Below are 25,383 nucleotides of genomic sequence, written 5' to 3'. Positions count from 1 at the left end.
AATTACGTGGAAAACGTACTGATTACGGTGTATTTGTAAACCACTCAAAGCAAATCAAGTTAGTACGCAAATAACATATATGTTATTTTTTCTCTTGACTAATATCTTTTGTGATATGTTGTCTTCGTACATATTTTGATAGTGTATAACAGCTTCGCCATCCAAGGCGAGTGGTGTACTGCACCTGAAGCTCTCCAATGAACTTTGCTTGAGTATGGTCCAGAGCAAGTAAAGGGAGCTGTACTAACCCTATATAGTAATCTCTGGGTTGGTTCTTGCTTCCTTAGACAACTAATAAAACATTGACTGCAGAGAGTTTAAAATCATCATTGCCAGGAATATTTCCCAAATTCGGATAATTTTCTTAGTGTATATAATGCCATGCTGCCTTGCATATTTTGAATAAAAGTATATTAGGGGAACTGGAAGCTCCAAAGCAGAAATTAAATATTTTACTGAGAACGATTTCTAAAAGTGGTGTCTGCATGCTAGCTATAATAATTCTTTTCAACTTTGTGTTCCAGCAAAACACGAGGTTCATTCTTCAATCTTGTATAAACTGATGTAGTGTCAAAACACATGCCTACTATCTTCTTACACAAACCCCATTCGGGTAGCTTATTATAAACCGGATTCGCTGCATTGGCCCAGTACCACTTATAAGTTTTGACAGAAAGCAATTTATCTTTACCATCTGAATATACTAAGACGGGCAAATGATCTACTTTATCAGTGCCTAAAATTTCAGGAAGAACCTTCCCATCCCAATGAACAATGACTGGATCGTCTAAAGAAACCGATTCCTTTATTTCTTCAAACACAGTTTTTCTTGCTTCTTTCTGTTTGGTTGAATGCTTCGTGACAACAGCAATGAACTGGGGTTATGACTTAGTGCTACTGCAATAGGGACCATGAATCTTGTAGCTTTCCTATCCGGAACTTTATTGCGATCTAAGGCACTAGTCACATCTGTAGAAATTAAAGATATCTTTGCAATTGGTTCAGACTGCAAATCTGTGCGTGCTTCCCCCCTTCTTTTTTAAAAAAAATATGATGATAGCCTATACGTACTATATCTGTCTTCTTCTGATTTATCTTTGACTGGATCAGACTTTTCTGATGAATCGTGTTCTGAATATGAAATGGTCACGGTTAGGGATGCCAGAGACTAGAAACTTGGGTCTGTTCCTTTTTCAAGACTCTTTTGTTCTTTCGATCTTCTTTCAATAATCCTTGCTTTTTTTGCTGTATTTGTTGTCTTCTGATGAAATAACCATATTTCTTTTTATACTTGATCAGTTAAAATCTTTCTCTTTTCATCTACTTTGTACGGTGTAAGTGCTTCATCGTGAGCATTGTCAAATATCTTCGCAAGCTGCTCTTGAAATGATGTTTCACGTTTCGTTTGATGGAATTGTGATGAGACATCCAGATGGTAAAGCGTCTCCAGGGATCAAATATATGTTTTTCTAAAATTGGCATTAGTTATCTTTCCTGTGTAAAGTAAATATTTTGAATAAAGTAATCAAAGTTCATGTCATTCAAACAAACATTTTGTTTTTTGTGAGTGGAAGAATTTTCTCATTAAACATTTTAACCGAATTTTTTGCAATCAAATATATTTTATAGAAAATGAACTAAACATTTCAAATAAAAATTTCAAACATAATTTTTAAAATAAAAATTTCAAACTATTTTCTAAAAACCAAAATTTGAAATGAAAAAAAAAAAACATTATCTAAATATTCTTAAACCGATAGTGTGAAACGAAAATCTGAAAATGAAACTGTGGTAGAAAAAAATAAATATTTTAGAAATGTTAAGTAAAGAACAAAAAGTTATCAGGCAAATAAAATGCATCCAGAACAACTTTTCACTACTTACCCGACCAGCTGCATGTTTCATGGTGAAGCTTCCAAGCGTATGCAATTTTCAATTATTTGATTAATAATTAAATTGTTTTCAATTCTTTAATCATATGTACCACAGTACAAAAAATTAAACGAAAATGTTCATACTGAAATGTTAATGATTTTCTTTTAAAATTATAGATTACGAAAATTAAAACGTATTTTTTCACTATTTGGTTTCAAAATTTTAATTCAAAACATCTGAAACAGCACTTTTCACACAAGAAACATTAAACCAACCATCGATATTCAATAACAACTTTGTTTCTTTTTTAAATTTTGTATTATTTTTTCGCACAGATGAAGTGTTCATATGTATGCGCAGTAGAAAAAATCATTTACATGTATTCTTGCTGGATTTAGTTGGTGTGGCAAAACGTAGCTTGTGGATTTATTGCTGTCTAATCTCTCAAGTACGAAATATACAAAATTCCGAACGATATACTGTCACAGTGTAGAGTAGTGAAAATGTAAACCGACGATGCCGGTACCAGTACACTTTCACGAATGGCTTCAATGGATGAAACGTTTACAAAATGAAGCATCTAAGTAGTGAAAAACGCGAGAAGCGAAAAGTGATATTGTTGATTTGTTGACTAAAGGATTGCTTTATCGAAACATTATTTTGCGATTTTCATTATGCAAAATGTTTTTCATTAGAACAAAACGAATAGAAATACAAACTTAATTTGTTCGTACTTTGTATTGTTTAAAAATCCACGTGATAGGTAACAAATTTACCATATAAGTTCTCAAATAGTGGATGACACCAACATTCACTTTTTATACAAGCTAGTTATGCAAATGCAGCAAGAATCTACATGGATATATGCTGATGAATCTTAAACAAGATACTTTCAATGAAATGTCATTTCGTATAAATAGTTTACTTGACGGTTTAAATCCTTACATTTGCGTACCGACGAAATATCTTTAAATTATTGTGTGCTAAAATGATGACTTAGTCTATAATTATTTCTCCTAAAGTGAAACATTCTGATTTACTATGTGGTCTGCCAAACCGAGATTGCGTAAAGCTATGACTATCAATGCAGACGTTTCATTAATCCGTAATATTTGAAAATGTTCTTATAATGTCTTAAAAAGCAATGTTCCACTAGCAAATGCGCAGAAGATTACATTAAAATATTACAAGAATTTGCTCGGATCTTTCGTGGACAATGCACAATCATTGGATCGAAAGAAAACGCATTTAGAGATACAAAACCCTCTTAAAAGCAATACTTTCACGTGTTGCAGTAAGTACGTTATTCAGTATATTGTTTAAATAATAATCATCATTGAATATAAAAAGAAAATATTTTTAGTCAACCAGAAACTCTTCAACTTGTGGATAAATCATCTAAAGTTAGTGCAAAAACATGAATGAAATCTGAAACATGAAATGTTAAATACATCATGTGAAGAAAAATGGAATCAGTCAGTAGAATATTACATAGGTAACTTATGTTATACGAAAACAAGAAGAGCCAACATCACTTACAATTACATCGATGAAACCTGATGGTGACGATCCGACTGCTGACGATAGTGTCAAGCAAGAAATCTTAGTCCCTATATCGCGAATCTATTGAAACGAATCAGAATTATTATTGCATAGTTTATAACAACAAAATAATGAAAAAAGTGAGATAAATAAGGAATATTGTACATCAACCTTAACGAATTAGAAGAATGAAATGTCGCAGATTTAATTTATGATAGGAATCAATCGAGGAAACATACAAATCCACAAGGCTTGGAATTATTTTGCAGCTATCTTGCATAATCAAACTCGCTGCATGAATAGATGGTAATTCACGAATATTTTGAAGTCATAATAGTACAACATTTACTGAAGTAGCAGAATCAAAACAGTTTTCTTCCTGAGAAGATATACAAGTAGATGATGATGTTGTTAGGAGTGCGACCAGAAAGGAAACGTATCTTGCCTTAATGGCCATTATATAAACCAAGAATAAAATACTAAAATCCATTTATCATACTCCCGCACATCCTGCATAATTTTCTACTGCAAAGAAATTATGGTAAGTCACAGTCAAATCTATACATTCAGCAAAGAAAAAGTTTGGTTAAACGAACAATCTACATATGTTATATCAAGTACGGTTTTGTTTCCGTAGAGATTTTTATGTTGTCCATAATATTGATGATCAATGAGATTGTGATTTCAATGATTTAAAAATACTTCAAAAACTATTTTAGTCGGTACGGATGGACTGTACACTAAAATCAAAAGGAGTCGAAAATGTAATGAATGAATTTGAAATAATCTTCCAGGACAGTAAATCAATTTTCTAAGTAGTGATAAAGAAACTTAATTTACCAACAACACAGTACAGAAGGTTCTCAAGACAAATTACGTACAGCATATGACACACAACAAAGGATCCATTTGTTAAAGCCAAAATCGCAGAAAGATTTATCAGACGTTGAAACATCGTTTGTGCAAATACTATACCAAATATCAAATAAACAACCACGTAAGTACTGTACTGTCATTGGTTGTTTAAGCATGCAGTGAAATTCCATATTCTTGCATTAAAATGGCACCTACAGATGTTTCTCTGGAAAATTTACTGTTGATGTGATAAAACTTATACGACAAAACAACTATCGTTCAAAGCAAAATGCAAATTTATCTCTTTGTATTAGTAAAACAGAACTTGTCATTGACAAGAACTACCTCAATAACTGAACATGAGAAATATTTAAAGTAAATTTTAATGTGCCGGGATATCTACACGTATATCGACTAGGGATTTAAATCATTAATTCAGCGATGGTATATTCTAAAGTAATAATTACAATCAGTACTTCAACCCTCAATGTTCTTAGTAATAAAATATTGCGTACAAGAACAAAAGATCGAAGAATGGAGTATCTCTTTCACTGGAAAAGATACCCTATATTATTTAAGTCTTGGATCCCTGCAGCTTCATTCAAGAAGAATGGAAACCGATCAAGATTTTTACGTCACACTTCGCTGAAATAGTATCATTAATTATTTTGCAGAAAATACATGGACTTCATTCTTTACAAACTTGCAACGTATGTTGAGTTTCACCGGAAATAGGATGTTTCATTAGTTGGAATTGATTACACACATTCTTCGCTGAACATTAATAGTGAAAACAAGAAACTCTATTACAAACCTTGATGCTGTGATAAGCAACCATGTGAGATTATAACTATTCATATGCAATATTATAACAATATAAGGAACGTATTCATCGAATTAATACACTTAAAGAAATTAATTTATTCATCTTGTAAATTATTGATTGCTGCTTTCGATAATTCAAGATTGCTAATAAAACTCAAATGACCAAAGCAGTATATATATTTTAAGATTATATATTTGTGTTACTGTTTCGGCTATGTAACCTAGCCTTCCTCAGACACATTATGAGAGAAATATCCAATTTAACAGCTTATAGACAATCTAAATTCAAGATCCGCCCACTTTCTCTTTACAAAACTTAAACTTTTAATTGGCTTGAAAATGTAAATTTTCAATTACTATGGTCACTTTCTCTTTTTGCGCATCTGTTGTGAAACTCTTAATTAGGTGTTTGCCACTTACGCTTTCTATTCATTCTTGTCCTTCTGCTGTTCTCCATTGTACACCTGCTTTAACAGCTCGTATTGACCCTTTTAATTCTTTCTTTCTATTGTATCTATAATTTTTTCCACTATTCATATATTACAAGTCCGCTAGACCAATTCGTCAACTTCTTCTTCCCATATTTCTTCATCCAGTGGGCTTCTTTCCTCTTTCTTATCACACTTCTTTTCTCCCTTTCTAATTCTTTTATTCCTTCCCAATCTATCTCACGTTTCGTTACTTTAATGTGTTTATATATTGCGTTGTTCTCTCTTTTTAGTCTGGCATCGTCCTTATCTTGTATTATCCTTTGTTTTAATCTATTTCCTGTTTCCCCTATGTAATTCATAAATTTAGACTCAATTAAAAGTTTACGTTTTGTAAGGAAAAAGTGGACGTGTCTTGCATTCAGACTATATATAAGTTATCACAATTGGATATTTCTTTCATAATGTGTCTGAGGAAGGCTATGTTAGATAGCCGAAAGTGTAACACAAATATATAATCTTAATATATATATTGCAAACCAAACCATAACATATTGTAAAACCGAGTGCGTAAATAATGATTTTACTTTGTGACAATATTGTGGTCAGAATTAGTCTAGAATTCATAAATGATATAAGAATACTGGTTTCGAAATAGGATTACTTTTAATGATCAAAGAAAATCAATTAACATGTTTCTACATAGGACATCATATGTCCACGAAAAGAAAAGAAAATTTAACATAATCTTTCAGTTTATTCTGAAAACTTCCTTGTACTTTAAATTCGTACAGCTTTGCATAATTTAGTTCAATAACATTTGAATACCACAGAGAAGAAAGAAGATAAGTCAAGAAAGAGTCGAAAATGAGTTAACAGGAGAATAATGTAGCCTGAAAGATGTAGTTTGCCTGGACTAACCCCCACAGAAAGAAGAAGGTTAGTCACTAAGAAATTTAATGCTAGAGTTTGCCTACAAGGGAAGAAGTAGGTAAGTCAGTGTGAAATTGAAAGGTAATGGATGATTGCCTTTCCGTTTTACCATTATGTAGCTCATGAACTTCCTAGTGTCCCTCTGCGAGCTGTGCATTGTCTGAATAAATTTAAACTAAATTACTAAACTTGGCATGCCAACATTCTAAAATGAAAATTCAGAAACTGTGCTGAAACTGAATTCAAATTTTTACCGTAGCGTTTACTTGTTTGCTCAGTGTTTACTTGAAACCTCTGTACTGTATTATGAATTCGCAGCCGACTTCCGCAACGACTTTCATAGAGATAGTTGGTGAGTACTTCAAATTATATGCCTGTAGCGAAATTCCCGCTATAAAAATTGCGAAACATGTATTTTTCGATAGCCCACATATTAGTTCCTCAGTGAAATCTTGACCCGACTGCGGTAGATCCTATATTATTGGAGCTATAAATATTGAAACTTCACTTTTTCATGTTTTCGGCAGCCTATAACTCCGAAAGGAAGCATTTGTGCACCCAGGTTAGTCTATATTTTTGTCTTATCTTGGTGTCATGAATCACCGCCTAAACATTGTCGGTGTTGTTTTGGAACACCCTGTATATACAGAAAGTCTCGTGCTATTATATTTAAAAATATTATCATGTTAATAACACACTGTTGCATATTTAGTAGAGTTATAAGCAATTAACCATTCCTTACGTACTATGTTCTTTTCAGATTTTTCTGAAAAATAGATACGAGTTTCCAGGGAGAACAGATAGTTATGCATTATTCCCAAATACAGGAGATAGATATTTTGCAATACAGTATTTTGTTCAATCATTTAAAATTATTAGTACGAATGCACTGAAAGAGGTAACAATCAGTCAAAGGAAATGTATTTTTACGTATGAAATGAAACTGAAAATAAATAACTTTTACTCATATGAATCATGTAGAAGACAATGTAAATACATTAAAGCTATTGACACATGCAAATGCATTTTATCGGGATTTTACAATCCAGGTATGCAAACTTGATATGTAATCTAATAATTTGTAGATGGTTTTCATAAAATATAAGTTAAATAATTAGTATTTAATGGTTTAGTTTGTTCATTTCACTCGATCATCGTATTAATATGTTGAATATGTTGTTCAGGCCAGGGGGTTCGTGACATGAAATATTGTGGTTATCAGACCAAGTGCTCGAGCATTCTAAATTATTTTACTGGCAACATATATATATATATATATTGGTTTGTCAGGACAATAAAATGGGGATATGTAGGTAAGTATTTTAATAAAAAGCTATGAAGAAATTTCGAGTAAAATAATATAAACAATATGGTAAACAATTTTACGATATCTACATTCTTTCCTCTGTTTATTCAAATATAACAATTTTCCCTTCATTATGAGCTAAACTATTATAAAAAATCAGTATCCAATAATACCTTGTAAAATATTTTACAATATTTCCGTTCTTTTCTGTGTTGAATCAAATGTTAACATAACATTCTTTGCACATAACGTTTTGTTTTTATTATTCCGTCAGCTACTGTCTATTCTAAATGACAAGTTAAAAGCTATGTGTTATTATTTACGAACTATAAATCTTATCAACTTTTGTCGCTATTGCTCGTACGTCAATGCACTAGGTTATAGCATATTCATAATACCAGAAATATATTTGAAGAAACTATCTTCCTCTCATAAAAGAATAAACAACAGGTTCAACTAACTGCAGTCTTCCTCTTTTTAAACGGCCAGAGACACAGCTTCCATTAGAAAGGAATGCATCAAGGTACTCATGTCCATCAGAAAGAATGAAATACTTGCCCACCTATACTTTCATATGTTTTAATAACGTAATCTAATTTAGTGCAAATTTAACTTGGGAAAAACGTATGGTTTGAGCATTGTGGGGTTGGACGAAAATTTTATTTCTTTTCACACAATCCACTCATTTAATATGACTAGCCCAGTCAATGAAGGTCAAAAAACATCAAAGTTCAGAAAAAATTTGGGTAAAGCTGATTTTCTCTCAAGTGATAGACCACTATGAGAGGAACATTTTCCCAAAAGTCCCCGCCCCTCCCCCTGGAGCTTCTCCCTCCACGCCCCCTCAAAGTTAAAAAATTGGCGTTTTAGAAAAAAGGCCATATCTTCAAACCTAATGGACATATTGACATGCTCCTTTTTTTCTCGTAATCTGTGAAATGTGCTCTACAATTTCGTATTCCTTAAAGTTTTTCATAAACCTAATGGTTTCTTGGCAATTTTAACCTAAAGAGTAAAAAATGGAAAAATCGCCCGCGCCATTTTGTTTTTCCTCTTGTATTTCCTTAGTTAGTTGTGATATGGAAAAATGTTTCAAATAAATCTTAAAGAGCATAAAATTATCTTTCCAACGGTGTATATATTGTGTGGGTTACTCTTAAAATTAGCCATGTAGTGAGGTACGTCTGAAGACGAGCGGGCTCAAATTTTCGCCTCAAATATCAGTCACTATTTTTCATTTCGGAAGAAAAAAAAGACAAAGGTTTTTGTTTTTCAAATAATAAACCACTGCATTGTTAGAAAAGCATTTTCGTGATATCCCTTCTCTCCTCTGGATCTCCCGCCTTACCCCCTTCCCATTCTAAAGTTAAAAATGAGCGTTATCCATCAAAATAAGTTTTGTAGTTGTGTCATATGATTTTGTTATTAATAAGAAAATATAAAAAAATGTAGTTTTAATGTGGTTAAATGACTAAATGAGCATTACTTTATTAAAATTAATGTTTTTATTGACTTTTGCAGTATGTTTAGACTATGTAGGCTGTATGTGTAGCGACATTATTGTTCACGTTGTTGGCAACACTGCCCCTTCCACTCAATCTTTATCAGACTTCGTGAAGAACAAACGGAAACGAGTCAGTTGAGTCATAACAACTGGTGAGCTAGGTTGTTGTGTTCAGCGTCTCTGTGAAATACTAATTGTTTGATAACAATGGCCAGTTCAAGTTTCTCATGTATTATTTGTGGGGATGAATTGGAAGAAGATACCGTAATAGTTGAAAAGGGGCTGAAAACGATTATTGAAAGTAGCTTAAAGCTCAACGATGGGCTTCATGAAAAGTTGGAAGGAAAACAAAATATTACAGTTCATAAAAGATGCAGACAAAATTATACTCGACCTTCGAGTATTAACACTGCTATTAGAAAATCAGATAAATGCGAAAGTAATCCATCTTCAATGGCATCTTCGGTTTTGAGTAGTTCGGAAGTGAAATTTGACTTTAGAAAAGATTGTTTTCTTTGTGCAAAACCAGCAGAAATTGACACAAAGGCACCTTCAAACCGAAGGAAACCTATTCACATTGTAACGACAACTGAAATAAGAGAAAACATGCTGAAAAAGTGTGAAGAAAGAAACGATACCTGGGGACAGAAAGTAAAGGCCAGGCTTCTCAGTGTTAGCGACCTTATAGCTCCTGAAGCAAGGTATCACAAATACTGTTACAAAGATTTTTGTAGAACTACCAAACATGATCACGGGTCGCTTGGTAGGCGAAAATCAGAGTTGAACGAAGCATTTTCTAGTTTATGTGAACATATAGAGAATAGTGACGAATTCCAGTACACAATAAAGGAACTACAGAACCTTTTAACGGAATTTTCCGGTCTCCAGGAAACGTACACAGATAAACACTTGAAGAACATTCTTAAGGAACATTTTAAGAATCGTTTATTCATGTCAAATATAAAAGGACAACAAAATGTTCTGTGTTTATCTGATAAAGCTAACAAACTGATTGATCAGTGGTACAGAGATAGAGACACAGATCCTGCTACAGAGCGTAGTGTTAGTAGCTGCAGACATTATTAGAGAGGATATACAGAAAATGATGTACGATTTTCAGAAATATCCAAGTGTTGATGAGATCAGAAGTGGAGGGGAAAATCTTGTTCCAGAGACTCTTAAATGTTTTACTAATCTCTGAAATGTGTCTTTAAATGTTTAAATGTTTACTAATGTTTAAAGACATATTTTGAATATGAATTGGCAGTACGCCCACCAGCTCTGTTTGACGAAGTTTCTCTTCGAAAAGGTACAAAATCATCCTTGATGAAAGTTTTTGAAGAAGGAATCATCGAAGAACTAGATGTAAAGGATGCAACATATATTGTAGACGGAGGGTTTCTTCTTCACCATCTGCCATGGTCAAAAAATTGTACCTTTGGAGCTGTCTTAGAGAACTATTGTACACATGTTCTTAATAAATATGGTCAAAAATCTATCGTTGTTTTTTATGGTTACCCTAGTAAGCCTACCACGAAAAATGAAGAACAAAACAGGAGAGCGGCGAAAAAATCTTCACAAGACATAATTTTTTGTCAAAACACAGTCTGTACCACGAAAAAAGACGAGTTCTTAGGTAATAGAAACAATAAGAGATTATCGTTGGCTCTGGGGTCTGAACTCGTGAAATGGGGATTGACTGTAATTACAGCAGAGGAAGACGCAGATGTTGACATTGTAATGACGGCCATTCAACAGTTGAAAACTGCTTCAAAAGTTATTGTTGTAGGATCTGATGCTGACCTGGTAGTCTTACTGCTTTGTCTCCTGAGAAAGAAAGTGCTTCTGTTTACTTCTGTAAAGAGAAAGGTGGTGTGACTCCGAACACACGGTACTTCAGGATCGAAACATTGATTGAAAAGTTTGGAGATTGCCGGCAACTACTTTTGTTCTGTCATGCGTTTACAGAATGTGACACGACATCGTGTTTTTATGGTATGGGCAAATTAAAAGTAATAGATATGCTCAAATCACCGGAATTTCAAAACTGGGCCAGAGTGTTTTTGGATATTTCAAAATCTAAAGGAGAAATATTATCTACAGTGAAAAATTAGTTTTGGCTTTGTATGGGTTGGGAAAATACTCAAATTTGAATGAAGCCCGATACCACAGATTTTTGTCTTTGACAAAGAAAAGTTCACTAAGATCTAACTTTGACCTGGCCAAACTACCTCCAACTTCTAAAGCGTGTAATGAACATCCGCTCAGAGTATTTTTGCAAGTACAGAAATGATTAGGAAATAAACTTCCTGACATAGAATGGGGTTGGAGGATAGAATTAATTAAAGAAAACGAACGCTCCAAAAAGACATTGAAGCCTATTCCCACATCCAAGCCATTTGCATCAGACGAACTTCTGTACATAATATCATGTTCGTGTAAGGATGTGGCCAATACTGTAAATGTAAAATAACTAAAATAGATTGCTCTGCAATGTGTGAGCACTGTAGTGGGCTGTCTTGCCTAAATTCACATTTCTATTCCGAGGAAGAACTTGTAGAATCATCATCCGAAAATTAAATAGTATACTGTATAGCTACGGAAGATTAAGTTGAAAGTACTGCAGTAAGCATAGGGGACATGTTCAAAATTAAGATGTAAACATAATAAAAAATGTTATAGATATAATTTCATATGCTAATTGACTGAGGAGATCCAAGGCAAAAAAACAGGGAAAGGAAGAGCAAACAAAATATTTCAAATTTTTATAGTTTATTTGTTTATCTAGAAATTATTAGATTTATAAAAAAATAGAAAATAAAATAATTTTATCACTTTTTAAGAATAAAACAGAATGTGAAAATTATCAGTGTGTTGAATAGTTTTGGAGATAATACATTTTGTCAGAAACGCTTATTTTTAAATTTGGAATGATAATGGGGATAGAATAAGGGTTAAAGCTTCACAGGGGAGGCAGGACTAAACAAAAATGCTTTTCTAACAATGCAGTGGTTTATTATTTGAAAAACAAAAAGCTTTGTCTTTTTTTTCTTCCGAAATGAAACATAGCGACTGATATTTGAGGCGAAAATTTGAGCCCGCTCGTCTTCAAACTTACCTCGCTACATGGCTAATTTTAAGACTAACCCCCACAATATATACACCGTTGGAAAGATAATTTTATGTTCTTTAAGATTTATTTGAAACATTTTTCCATATCACAACTCACTAAGGAAATACAAGAGGAAAAACAAAATGGCGTGGGCGATTTTTTTCATTTTTTACTCTTTAGGTTAAAATTGCCAAGAAACCATTAGGTTTATGAAAAACTTTAAGGAATACGAAATTGTAGAGCACATTTCACAGATTACGAGAAAAAAAGGAGCATGTCAATATGTCCATTAGTTTTGAAGATATGGCCTTTTTTCTAAAACGCCAATTTTTTAACTTTGAGGGGGCGTGGAGGGAGAAGCTCCAGGGGGAGGGGCGGGGACTTTTGAGAAAATGTTCTCCTCATAGTGGTCTACCACTTGGGAGAAAATCAGCTTTACCCAAATTTTTTCCTTGCAAAAACCTTTATTGACTGGGCTAGACAGAGCATAAGACTGATACGCGAGCGTAAGTCCATATACCATTATAAACTATCATCAAAGACAGTAAATTTTGTTACGTATTTTCGAAGGTCCACATTAGGTAGTTTCGAACCACAAGTGAGAACTAGTAGTTCCATTCGATCTTTGAAAGTGCCTTAGAGCCTCTACTATCCGTGTTTATCTGGACCGTGCTACCATAGGATAAGTTGACTTTATAAACTACAGACATTCTTTACTAGGCACTACCGTATATGCCTAGTAAAGACGTTAGCCAGAAACGTTACATGGGAAAGGATGTGGAGAAAAGTTTTGAGTGTTACTTGTGGTGGTATTGCACAACACGAAGAAAGTAACGCAGTGTGTAATGTGTTAATTATTTTGAGTTACTATTACACCATGTCAAGTATTAATATAACACAGTCCCTATGTTATTTTAACATCATTTTCTTATTATTTCAACACTTAATCTGTGATATAATTCAAGGTCAAAGCAGTATACGTAACACCGTTTTGGTGTTAATTCAACACTCTCTGTGTTAAAATTCAATATCAGACCACCAGATTGACCGTTTGTGGTGTTAGTTTAACTCCAGCTCTGTGTTACTACGACACCTATTTTGATGTTGAAATAATTCCATATGCGGTGTTGATGGAACTATTTTTCTGTGTTACAAAAGCTTATTGTATGCATGCCTACGATTACCGAAGATTCTACTTTTCAAATAAGAATACTAAACTACAGAACACTTCATTTAGAAAATTCATAAACTTTTTGTCGTTCTCCCCAAAACTTACTGTGAACACTTGATGGTTCGAAACACAACCTTCACCAACAACTTGTTCAAGAATGGTAGGAAACTCTTACCTATATCATTATAGTATGTTTGCCTCTTATTCGTGTTCCTACTGGTTTTTCCCGATGTTGACTGGTGAGCTGTAGTGCAGCGTAGAAGTGACACAGTAATAAGGTGTTGTTTCTCGCTGTTGACATATTTCTTCAGAAATATTATGTAAAACAATTGAGAGCACATCACGCTGTTTGCACGTTGAAACTTTGTGAATACCAGTATTTGTTTAAGTGTTTCTTTCTACTGCGTTTGACTGTAGCTTCAGTACATAAGCGTTTATAATTAGATGGCCAGCATATTTGGCAATCACGCAGAAAACAACACCGAAGATTCTACACTTGTGTTAATTTAACACCCAGGCTGTGTGTCATTTCAACTACCGGCATTTGACACACAACTCCAAATGGAGAGAGAGTTGTTCTAACCACCTGTTTGTGTCACATGTTAACACAAGTGTGCTAACACATAGGCATGCCGTTGAAATAAGACAACGATTTTTTACAGTGTACATTGGGTCGAATTCAATAGATTACGATACAGACCAGACTCCATCCTACAAAGAAGAAATCTTATATCTGTAGTCATACAATTTAGTATTCCAATAGTAATAGACGAAGATGGATTATGTTGTAGCATCCTTAGTTGTAGATATTGTCGCTATAGGCATCCGCTTTCATGTAGCTGTTTTCAGTAGTTGTCTCTGCTCTGCATGCATGAATTGTAGTAGTCAATAGCTCTTTGTAATGATTTTTGTAGGTTAGGATAAATAGAGTTAAATAAATATAGATGAGCTGTTCACTATACATATATAAGCTTTATTATTGTAGGCTTTTAGTAAAGTACAAATCCATGTGAATAAGTTCGAAACACGCGTAGAATTATTACAAGTATCTTTGAAGTATAGTGTATTTGGGCAAGAACAATGATGAAAATAAATAAAGATAGTGTAAGCAATAGATCTTGTTAGATGTATGTTAGATAGCAGCGTTAGCAACTATCTTTCAAAGTAATATTTTTCAAATCGAATGGGAACCTTCTAGCTTCACTTTATTATTTTATAACCTAGTTACTGTGTCCATTTTGTGGTACGATTACTTTTAAAGTAGTGTTACATTACAGTTAAAGAGAAAAGAATGCTCGGTCAGATTTCATACAAAAGAATGCTCGGTGCACAGATGTAGAAACTCTCACATTGAAGCACGTAACTCAATCTTCGTAACATCTATACAGAAATTTAAAAAACAACAACTTCACATTGGAATACGTCAAATTCTTTTGGCGTATTGAGAAAGATATTGTAGATATTTAAATAATAACAATTGTCAAAGAAATGTGAGTAGATAGCTTAGATGAACGTGTACAGAACGATCAACTCAATCACACAGTACTAATACATAAAGAAACGTATGAATATTGATATAGCTTTTAATCAAAATCATTTTAAAACCCTTCAGAAGCCTTTTAATAAATTGTATGTTAGTCATCTAACATATTTATGACATATTATCACCATCATTTATTCGTCGCACATAGCTAATCACAGAATGCACCTATTATCTTCAAATCATTTGTAAATTATCATATTGGCTTAAGTTTAGAGTTACCCCTCCAGTTTCAAAGCTGCAAAAAAGCAATTAAAACATTAAACATTGTTATGTTAGGTTAGTTTAAGTTAGGCTAGGTTAACCGGTAAGACTTTAGTTAGACTAGAACACTTACTGAAACCGGTTCTTATAGAAGCTTCAATTATCACTTAATTCAGAAATCCGTGGTTCTCCTAAAAATCTGCTGAATCTCTGAAACCTTTCGCGTCTTGTAAATAGCACCCATTTCTATATCCGTATTAAACATGACTTTACTGCCAAAATTATACAACTAAACATCATATAAAATCCCAAAATCATTATTTCTTACCCCATTTCTCCTGTAAATTTTCCAAATTTTTATTTTTAAAAAACTTTGGGGCAACTCTAAACTTAACCCATTATAATATATTATCATACGTCGAGGACTGTTTAAAGCGTTAGATTAAATTCTGAACATATCCAAAACTCAAGTCACTAACTAGTTATTGTAGACTATTTCTGAACTTCTACATATCAGTTAGACAAAAGAATGTTGACGTAATAGCTACAACCTGACATAATCTTAATTATTTGATTCATATTTACAAGCATTATGTATGTCTCATCGAAACAGAATTGGAAATCTCAGTCAGAACTTACTACATTAATTAAAAATTTGAGTTTTCATCCGAGTAGCAATTTCGATACAGTTGGTTACTTAGCATGAGACGTTCGATCCGAGGTCTTTGTACTTTACAGATACATCTTTATATTATATGACCCTCAAAAATTAAAATTAATTAGAAGAGCTTTAATTAGAATTAACGCAACGTTAATTATTGATATCGTTAAATACAAACTGTTTTTCAGCTCTTTCTTCACTAGTTCTAAACCTAGTCAACTCTTTTTCTTCTATTTTTGATGCTAGCCAATGTCTATATCGCCAATTTACATAAACTTCACTGATCTATACACTTGTAATGTAACAACAGTAGCGGCGCATTACAAACTTAAACAGGTTATTTAGGCTTCAATTCTTTACTACATCGAACAGTTGGAGAGATGTCATACATCTCTATTTCGTTTATACTCAATTTAAAAGAAAATTTAATGTTGACACGTTCCAAACGACATTCAGCTGTCACAATATCCTTAAGTATGGATTAACACTTCTTAGCGCTTTCAAATTCTACAGAAGAAGGTTACAATTTGTAGTATATATACTTTGGATAAATGAAGCTAGACTCTCCGTTTTAAGGATCAAAATATTTCATGGGACGTACTACATTGCTGATGTAACTGTAAATTTATAGTGCAGGTATATAAGATTTGCATCATGTGATATTCATGTCTCAAATATGAACGTTATTTATAATTTATTTGTTACATTTATGAAAATCATATACTTGAATTAAACGTGTTCTTTTTTGAAGGAAACTACCCAGAATGTAACGTGAAAGGTATTGGTTGCTATGCTCGTGTATTAGGTAAGTCAAGTTAATATATTTATGCATTATCTATGTAATTCTTGTATTGCATAAGAAAACACTTCCAATTTCTCAGAAATAATATAATTAGTATAGTAACTTTCTTGAGAGAAAAGTAACATTATTGATAGACTAATAGCTAAAGCACATATTTCAATGTTGTTATTTTGATTACACAAAATACATGAACAATTTCAGAAGTAAATTATATGTTAATCTTAAATTAAAATGGATAGATTTACTTTAAAAAATCACAATTCATCTATCTGCTTTCGATTTGCAATTGTAGAAATATTTAGCATTTTTGCGGGTTGTGCAAATAGCAGGATACCAAAAGCTGATAGGTGAATTGTGATAAAGGTACAGGAAACATCGTATTGTCTAGTTCACTACGTTTCTGTTTTTCGAATATTTTTATTTATTTTGAAGATATTACAGAGAAACTCTAAAATTAGCGGTAGTTTAATTTCGTTGTTGTGAAGACTTTTAAAGGAAAAAAAGCAGTTATTAATACCACCACATCTGATCAGACCATATCAGACTATATTAATATCGTCATATCAGACAAAGTGACTTAATATTTTTCATGACGATATGCATTGCTATTTTCTATTAATTATAAATTGTTTGAATTTAAAATAGAAACGTATAATTTAAAATAAAACCATTAGTTTTTTAAATGGAAGAAAATTTTAAAGTTCAGTGATTGTAATTAAGAGTGCAATGATGAAACTTAAGAGGTCTTTAAGTTTGTACTTTGTCGAGAGCAGTTCTCTATATGGTTTAGGATCAATCTCTAGATTGTCATTGTGTACATGGTGGCGCAGAATGTGCTGTATGAATTAAAGAAAAAACATTCATAGTATGAAACACGACACATACCATGTTTAACATATTTGAAGGTGGAATATCGTATGTATCTTTCACAATTTCAGAGTAATGAAAGAGAAGGAAGGACTATGGATTTTTTCACAGTATCAAACTTTTTGCAGAAAAAAATAAATAAAATTCAATATTTCAAGTTATATGATTCCACTGTACTCCCTGCCAGAGAGATGGGTGTATTTGGAAGTCCTATTTTAGGAAAGAAGGCATGTGGATGACTATATAATTAAAATATAAATATATATTAAATTATTATAAGCAATAAAGTACTATATTAAAAGCAAAAATGAGTAAGATCAATCATCTTACAGGGTGTTCGGAATAAAAGCCGACACATTCTATCTTTTAAACATGTTCATTGAAGATAAAAAGCTTTAAACGGGAAAAAGCCAGTTTCGGAGAGAGGACCTTTCAGAGTTAATAGAGGAGCTAGTCGTAATTTGACTACACTGAACAAAATTACTCGAAGGATATTTAATTATTCATCTTTTAAAATTAAAATTACTCAAGGAGTTGTGATTTCTGCTCAGAACATTTGCCTCAGACTTTTTCTCTAACCAGGAAAGGGTGTGATGCCACTCAGAAATAATTGCACCAAATTTGGCGTAGGAGCAGGTAATGGGAATAGATAAAAACGTGTGGAAGCATTCGTTTTGCAGCGTCCGGAATCAGAAATAATGGGTCCTACAGTTTGGGAAAGTATGGCCTGTTAATCAGATATTGATGGGACGGAGCGTTTGCCCGCTGTTGAGACCAATGGAGAAGTTAAATAAAATAGAGTGAAACCAGGAAAGATGAGCTGAGCCGAAAATGCTCCAACGTTCGCCCTCATCCCCACCAGGCGAATGCCGGGATACTAAATCATCAATTTCCTTGCTATTACTCACCTTTTCTCTATAAAGAGAAATTGAAATTTTTTAAAAAGAAAAAAAAGCAGTTTCATCCTTTAAAGAGTGAACGTGTGTTGTTTTTTTTTCAGTATATTTATTTTTGAATACAATTCCTCATACTATGTGTGCTGGTTATATTGTTTAATACTTCTCTTAACAACTGTTTCACAAAGCAATATGTAACTCACTGTAAGTTTTCTTAAGATTAATTACGGTAGTTTCTAATCTTGTTGCGTCCAATTTGGAAGCTAACTTTATGAACATGGCGTGTGTATAGACAGTGAAGACGTTCTGTCTTATGTGTGCTAGGCAACAGAAGAGAAGCGCTCATGTTCATTTTGTGTTCGCACTATTAAAGTGCAGTGTGAAACATGTGTGAGTTATATTTGGATGCTTGAACGCAGTTTCACAAAGCTGTTTCTGTCCCATACATTTTGCTGCTTTCTAGTGATGAGTAGACAAAATTCAAATATTCCCTTTATCTTTTGCGTTAACATAGTTGTGTTCATGAACAGTCTTCTATGTATTCAATCGGATATTTTCGTTATGGCTGTTCCCCTTTTAAAACATCTTTAATCCCGAAATATATATATTTAAATTCGCCTCACAAGCACACAATACTTTAATTTTGGTGGATGCCACGTCGTAGATATCAAACACCGTACAAATGAAATCAATTAATATTGGAGTGTTCTAACATTTAACACTTGCATACTGACAGCATCTTATAGTGTGAAGAAATACAGCAACCTGATATTGACCCCTTCCCTGGAAAACTTCTGGCGACGCCCATGAATAATTTCTGTATATATTTTCTTTATTTTTAAAATATAATTACATTAAGCTAACTAGTGATACATACCCTATTGGTAACGGCAAGGACAGGGCAGTTGATAGATTTAGTATCTCGGCATTCGCCTGGTGCCACTGAGAGCTGACATTGGCGCATTTTCTGTTAAGCTCATCTTTTCTGTTTTCATGCTATTTTAATTAACTTCTTCTTCATTGGTCGCAACACCAAGCAAAGGCTCCGTCCTATCAATAACTGATTGACAGGTCATACTTCTCCAGAACTGTAGGACCCATTATTTCTGATTACAAACGCCTGCGAAACGAATGCTGCCAAACGTTCTTTTCTGTTCCCATTATCTAGTCATACACCAAATTAGTGCAATTATCTCTGAGTGACATCGCGCCTTTCCTTCGTAAGACGCCTAATAATAAAAAAAATGACCAAATTCACCCTACGACCAATTACGTGAAATTGGTTCCTTCTCGTAAAATACGCGTTTCCGACCAAAGACAAAGATATGCTCTTTCTTATATTGAAGCCCTGAATATATATGCAAGTAAGTGAATTTATTCCTGATAAAACTGTGTATAATTAACAAGACATATGAAAATAAATGGCTGACAAATGTATGTATTTAACACTTGCAGGAATCCTCTACGCATTCCAACTAATCCTATATCTGGTGTTGAATGCTTAATTATTTAGCAATAATATTTGCGGGAAATTTTGCTGAAACTAACAGTAAGTTGCAAAAGCTAAAACATCTCAATTTTCCTCATTTTTAATAATAATGGATATAAATGAAAATAATATACGAAACAAAGTATTTATCTTCAAAGGAATTCGTAAGCCTATATAATTTTCTTTGACAAGATTATTTAATAGATGTGTTAAATAATTTCTGAAACGTTTATCCAAATACAGTTTAAAATGATTAATGAAAATTTATTACATTAACAATAGAGCAGAACGATATCAATATAAGTGTACAAAACATACCACACTGCACATATCATACAAAATCAAGTGTTGAGATGTAAAATAAAATAATATGCATGTTCTCTTTTTTTAAATAAAAGTTTTTCTTATTTTAATAATTCGTAGATATGGGTTAATTACGCTCCTTCGGCTATATTACTCTATAATACTGGAAAACAGTTGTTTTAAGGCACAGCATTATCACTTCTGTAAAAAAGCTACACTTGGTTTCAATCTGTCGTTCTTGTTCTAGACCGATACGTTCCTACCCATTAGCCTTCTCGTTTGGGCACAAACAATGTGATGCCTGTTTCGAATTCGTGACTTTTTAGGATTCATTAATATTAATAATAGTAATAATGACCTTTGTTTGTTTCTGACATTCTGAGAACAATTCCTGACTCTCTTTCTCATGCTTTATATCTAAAAATAATATCTGTACAAGCCGGCCTTTTCTCTGTGGTAGTTTTATTTAACTCATTCGTTTAGATGGAAAGTTCTTATGCTCTAAAATTCGAGTTACGGGATTTTCGGACTATATTACATAGTGCACTTGTAGGGACAATCATTGGTATACGGTTCGCCAGAAATCAAACAATATCAAATATTATTGAACTAAAAATCATTTGTCACAACAAATGCTATAGATTGTGATGTTACAGCAGTCAGGTATACAAATAGGAGGCAGAAATTAAGCCATTTTTATATATGAGCTGCGTCGCTGATATTTTTATATGCACAAGTATCAGAAAACAGATGCATGCAGGTCGAGTAAGTTTTTATAAAAAGGCCTTGTGTCCATCTTAAACACAAATTAAACATAACTTTCTTACAAGGCTGTCTATATTCTTTATTATAAATAAAATAACATTTCTCGTTAATTTACAATAAAAATATAGACAGCCTTGTAAGAAAGTTATGTTTAATTTGTGGTCGAGTAAGATATGTCTCATCGGAATGCACTATATATATATATATCTATTATATAAAAGAGAACGCACAAATCCTTTGTTCCCTCATCACGCTAATACGGCTGAACCAATTTCTTTTATTTTTGGGGGGTTATTAGGATTTGGACCCTAGATGGTTTTTATCATATCACTTTAATTTTTAATTACCAGTGTCTTGAGATAATTGACCATTCAAGTGTCCATAACGTACAAATCCTTTGTTAGTTCATCATAGGTAAAAATAAACGTATTTATATGCAACCCGCATGACCGTGTCACTCGGCGGGTTAACATAAATGACAGGCGATATAATGTTAACATTTACTGCAATCTACTATGGTTTTTATCATATCACTTGAAAGCGAAAACTTCCGGGGTGACCGCAGCGAAGCGGGGCGGGTTAACATAAATGACAGGCGATATAATGTTAAGATTTACTGCAATCTTCTATGGTTTTTATCATATCACTTGAAAGCGAAAAAGTAAAAATTATCTAAGTAACAAAGTTTATTGCGTTCCGGGGTGACCGCAGCGAAGCGGGGTGAACGCTGCTAGTATATATATATATATATATATATATATATATTTGAAGTTCATAGCTCAAGAATATTGAAGAAACAGTCAAGGTATTTAAAATGTTTTTACCAGAACTAAAATTGGACATTTGGTCAAAATGGTACAAGTTGAGTGGCTAATTAAAATTTGGCATGACTTGATTTTATATGAGAACCTAAAAGAATGTCTAGATGATGATCATGGGTAGATAATAATGGATACATTTAATCTTGATTAATTTAAATAATAATTGCTGAAATATTTTTAATTACTAAGATTTTTGTCAGTCTCCTGACATCTTCAAAGAACAATAAAGGGAAATTAGTTAAAGATATTTTAGAACCGTACTTTTCATTTAATAAATTTCCCAAAAAAATGAGAAATAAATAAAGAATAAATAAATAAAGAGCATATTTGTGTTCTAAAATAGATATATCTTTCAACATGACATTGCGCTGAAACGTTGTACAAGGTACTTCGGTTGATATTACCATGACGAAATTTGAAACGTATATTGTTGGTAACAACTACAGTTATATATTATCGAATTTGTAATAACTCAACTTATCAAAACTAAATATATAAAATGTAAATATTTTTACAGCGTATAAAGTTAAATGTACAGAAACATATCAAAATATGCTGATAAACAAACAAACGTTCAATAAATTTTAGTAATTTCAATCGATATGCTTGAGTAAGAACACAAAAATATCGCAGTTCCTTACAAACTATTAGCTATAGATAGCTTTTGAAATTTGTCAAACAAAATCTCATTTTTTTCATCATGTAGTAGCTAACGTAAATACGATAATATATCTAGAACCTGGTTATACAAATAACTTAATAATCTAATGCTGTATTTGTTTCTCTCGTCCATAGGTTCGAAGTCAAGTATGAAGTCCTTACGAGAATGTCATTGTTTCCCGAACTGTCAGTTTGAAAGTTACTACTATAGCAGGACTTCAGAATCAAACAAGTAACATGACGTTTATTTATTTCTTTATATTAAATGAATATTTCAAACAGCAGATAATATTATAGCATCTAGTATATATTAACGTAAATTCATTAGTTACAATTTTCATAAACGTACACACAAATATAATAGATACAAAAACTGTATTCAGAGTAGTATAAATTACTTCACAAAGCTAAATAATAAGTTCTCATCTATATTATACACATAGAGGTTCTGATCAAAAATAATTCAAAATCACGTTTTAATCATGTAATTTCCTGGCGCGTCTTCCCTAAAATAGTTAATCTATCTTAATTGGTTCTAGCAATTTAAACAAATAATATCTCTGAATGAAGGTAAATTATAAATTGTTTAAAATGCGATTTTATACATAAATTTATAACATAAGCACTTTTATTCAATAATGTAGTTGCTTTTGGTTTCCAGCGTTTTCTGGTGCACCTCTCAATTCTTTATTATGCAGACAAAATATTCTATTCCTAAGAATAGTTTTATTTTACACTATATATCACAAAAACATTTAATACTTTGATTCCTGTTTAAAATTTCGTTTCTGCACATAAGATTGCAAGTCATATTATGCTGGTTAAAGAGAATTTAAAGATGTTTATCATAAGTATGAAACAGCAGTTCAATAAAACACTACATCACGCCTACATAAATTACTATATTCAGCCGTTCAATCAGAGTATCATAAGCAGAGTAGCAAGTGATTTTATACAGTATCGCATAGTTAACTCTCCTATACTGTATAAAGAACTATATCTATAATAACAATACGTTACAATTAGAGAAAATGTTTGGCGAAGATTCACATCTCCTGCAATTCGTGAGCAATAAAATCTTAACCTTCAGTTATAGATGTTCCATACGTTTGGCAATTCAATTTATCTCTTGACAACCTTATAATAGATTATTTAAGAAATTAAATTTGTTGCACAAAAAATATTTCACCAACTGGCACTCAGAGCTCAACGTGCAAGTAAATTTACAAATTCGACCGATATTTCTAATTAAGAGTTTGTAAGATTCCTATATATCCCACCTCAAATGTTCCAGGCTTACAAATTTTACTCTGCTCTTATATAACACAGAAATATCTTCAGTTAGTATGTTGAACAGAAATGAATTTGCTTTGATGCAACTTTTTCTCTATACCTACAGCTTGCATTAATACCATTATAATTATGGAATATTTTTCTATACTACCAGAGTAGCCTCCTGTTACGACTAAAAGTAACAAATGACTTCCACACATAATATTATTTCTTTTAATTTTAATCCCTAGCTTTATACGATCAAACTATAATATACATACATAATTTAGTTACAAAGTATCATTTCTATGTTCTGCAAATAGAAGCTACTTACTAAGCACAACCTACAGAACCACGTTTATAAAATATATTGACCATGATTGTCTATATAAATTGACCTCCCATCATAACTTGCAACGTCATAATAATGTTAGCATAAATTGTTATGTTCGATTTACATGGTTACAATGTTAACGATGATAATTCACGTAACATAGAGATATGAACTGTGACTATAAGAAATCGATTCACAAATGCTAAATTTCAGTCGACTCCAAACTGTACTTTGTAAATTTTGTCAAAGTCATATAGTTTGCGTGCAAGAATTTTGTGAAACTTAGTTATACCATAGCTGAGTTGTCATAATCTCTAACGGTCAATCCTGAAGTGTAATACAGATTAGCAGGATATGGTTACAATTTGGGATATAGCTGAATATGGTGGACTACAGCAGGATAACAATGGTATGGATTCATCCTCTTATTTTGCTATTTAAATCAGATGTGTAACAAAATTCATCACTAGACGAATTCTGATCCTGGCCAAATGAGCAAATCATAACGAACACGCAAATGCCCATTACACAATTGTTAATTAATACTCTCAGGCGTAGTTTAACTAATTCAAATAAAAGTGAAATGAGAAGGTGAGAGGAATTCTAGTACAATATTTTACTCCATATACGTTGTTTGAATTTTATGTTAAATCAAAGACTTCCATATAAGTAAGGAATACGAATTATTTCCTATACATTTCTCAAACTATATAAGTAAACTGGGATTAAACGGCAGGCATAAATGAGAACTTATGAATTTAAAAGCAATCCCCTTTATAACGTAGAATCTTCTCAAATGAATACAAACAATATACAATAATTCCCAATAATAATAATAATAATATCGAAAGAAAAAAACATAAATAGAAAAATTATGAAAAACCAAACTATATTTCAGCCATTTTTCTTACGTTAGGTCTTTTGATTTCAAACTGAACTCACAACATACAAGGATTTGCTTTCTATGTAGCATACGCTCAATATTTTGGCAAAATATGAGGCGCATTTCAAAAGAAAGGGACGATATTTAATTGGAAACAGGTGAGTAAGTTTAGCAGCATTGTTTTACTGGGTGAAAACAAGTAGGCCTACATATCCACTTTATTATTCAACAGAGTCGCAATTGTTTTCCAAGCAATTTCTGTACCTTGGCACAAGTTTTCTTATATACCCTCTGCAATAAAGTTCGCCGCCTGGGAGTTCAGCCACTTCAACACT

At 32.5% G+C, this 25,383-nt stretch overlaps 1 protein-coding gene across 1 annotated transcript in view; it reads left to right on the top strand.

Annotated features, from left to right (window-relative positions):
• LOC145669677 (uncharacterized) overlaps window positions 1–25,383 on the top strand; it is a 429,650-nt gene that overhangs the window by 227,281 nt on the left and 176,986 nt on the right. Inside the window, exons 3-5 of the mRNA XM_081737933.1 lie at window positions 7,219–7,507; window positions 16,708–16,761; window positions 22,695–22,791. Of these exons, the coding sequence (XP_081594059.1) occupies window positions 7,396–7,507; window positions 16,708–16,761; window positions 22,695–22,791 (263 nt within the window). The 5' untranslated portion in view covers window positions 7,219–7,395. The remainder of the gene's footprint in view (window positions 1–7,218; window positions 7,508–16,707; window positions 16,762–22,694; window positions 22,792–25,383) is intronic.

This window comes from Thermobia domestica, chromosome 14, assembly GCF_964235325.1.
Source record: "Thermobia domestica chromosome 14, izTheDome1.hap1.1, whole genome shotgun sequence".
Taxonomy (NCBI): domain Eukaryota; kingdom Metazoa; phylum Arthropoda; class Insecta; order Zygentoma; family Lepismatidae; genus Thermobia; species Thermobia domestica.
This window is presented reverse-complemented; position numbering and strand designations above follow the sequence as displayed.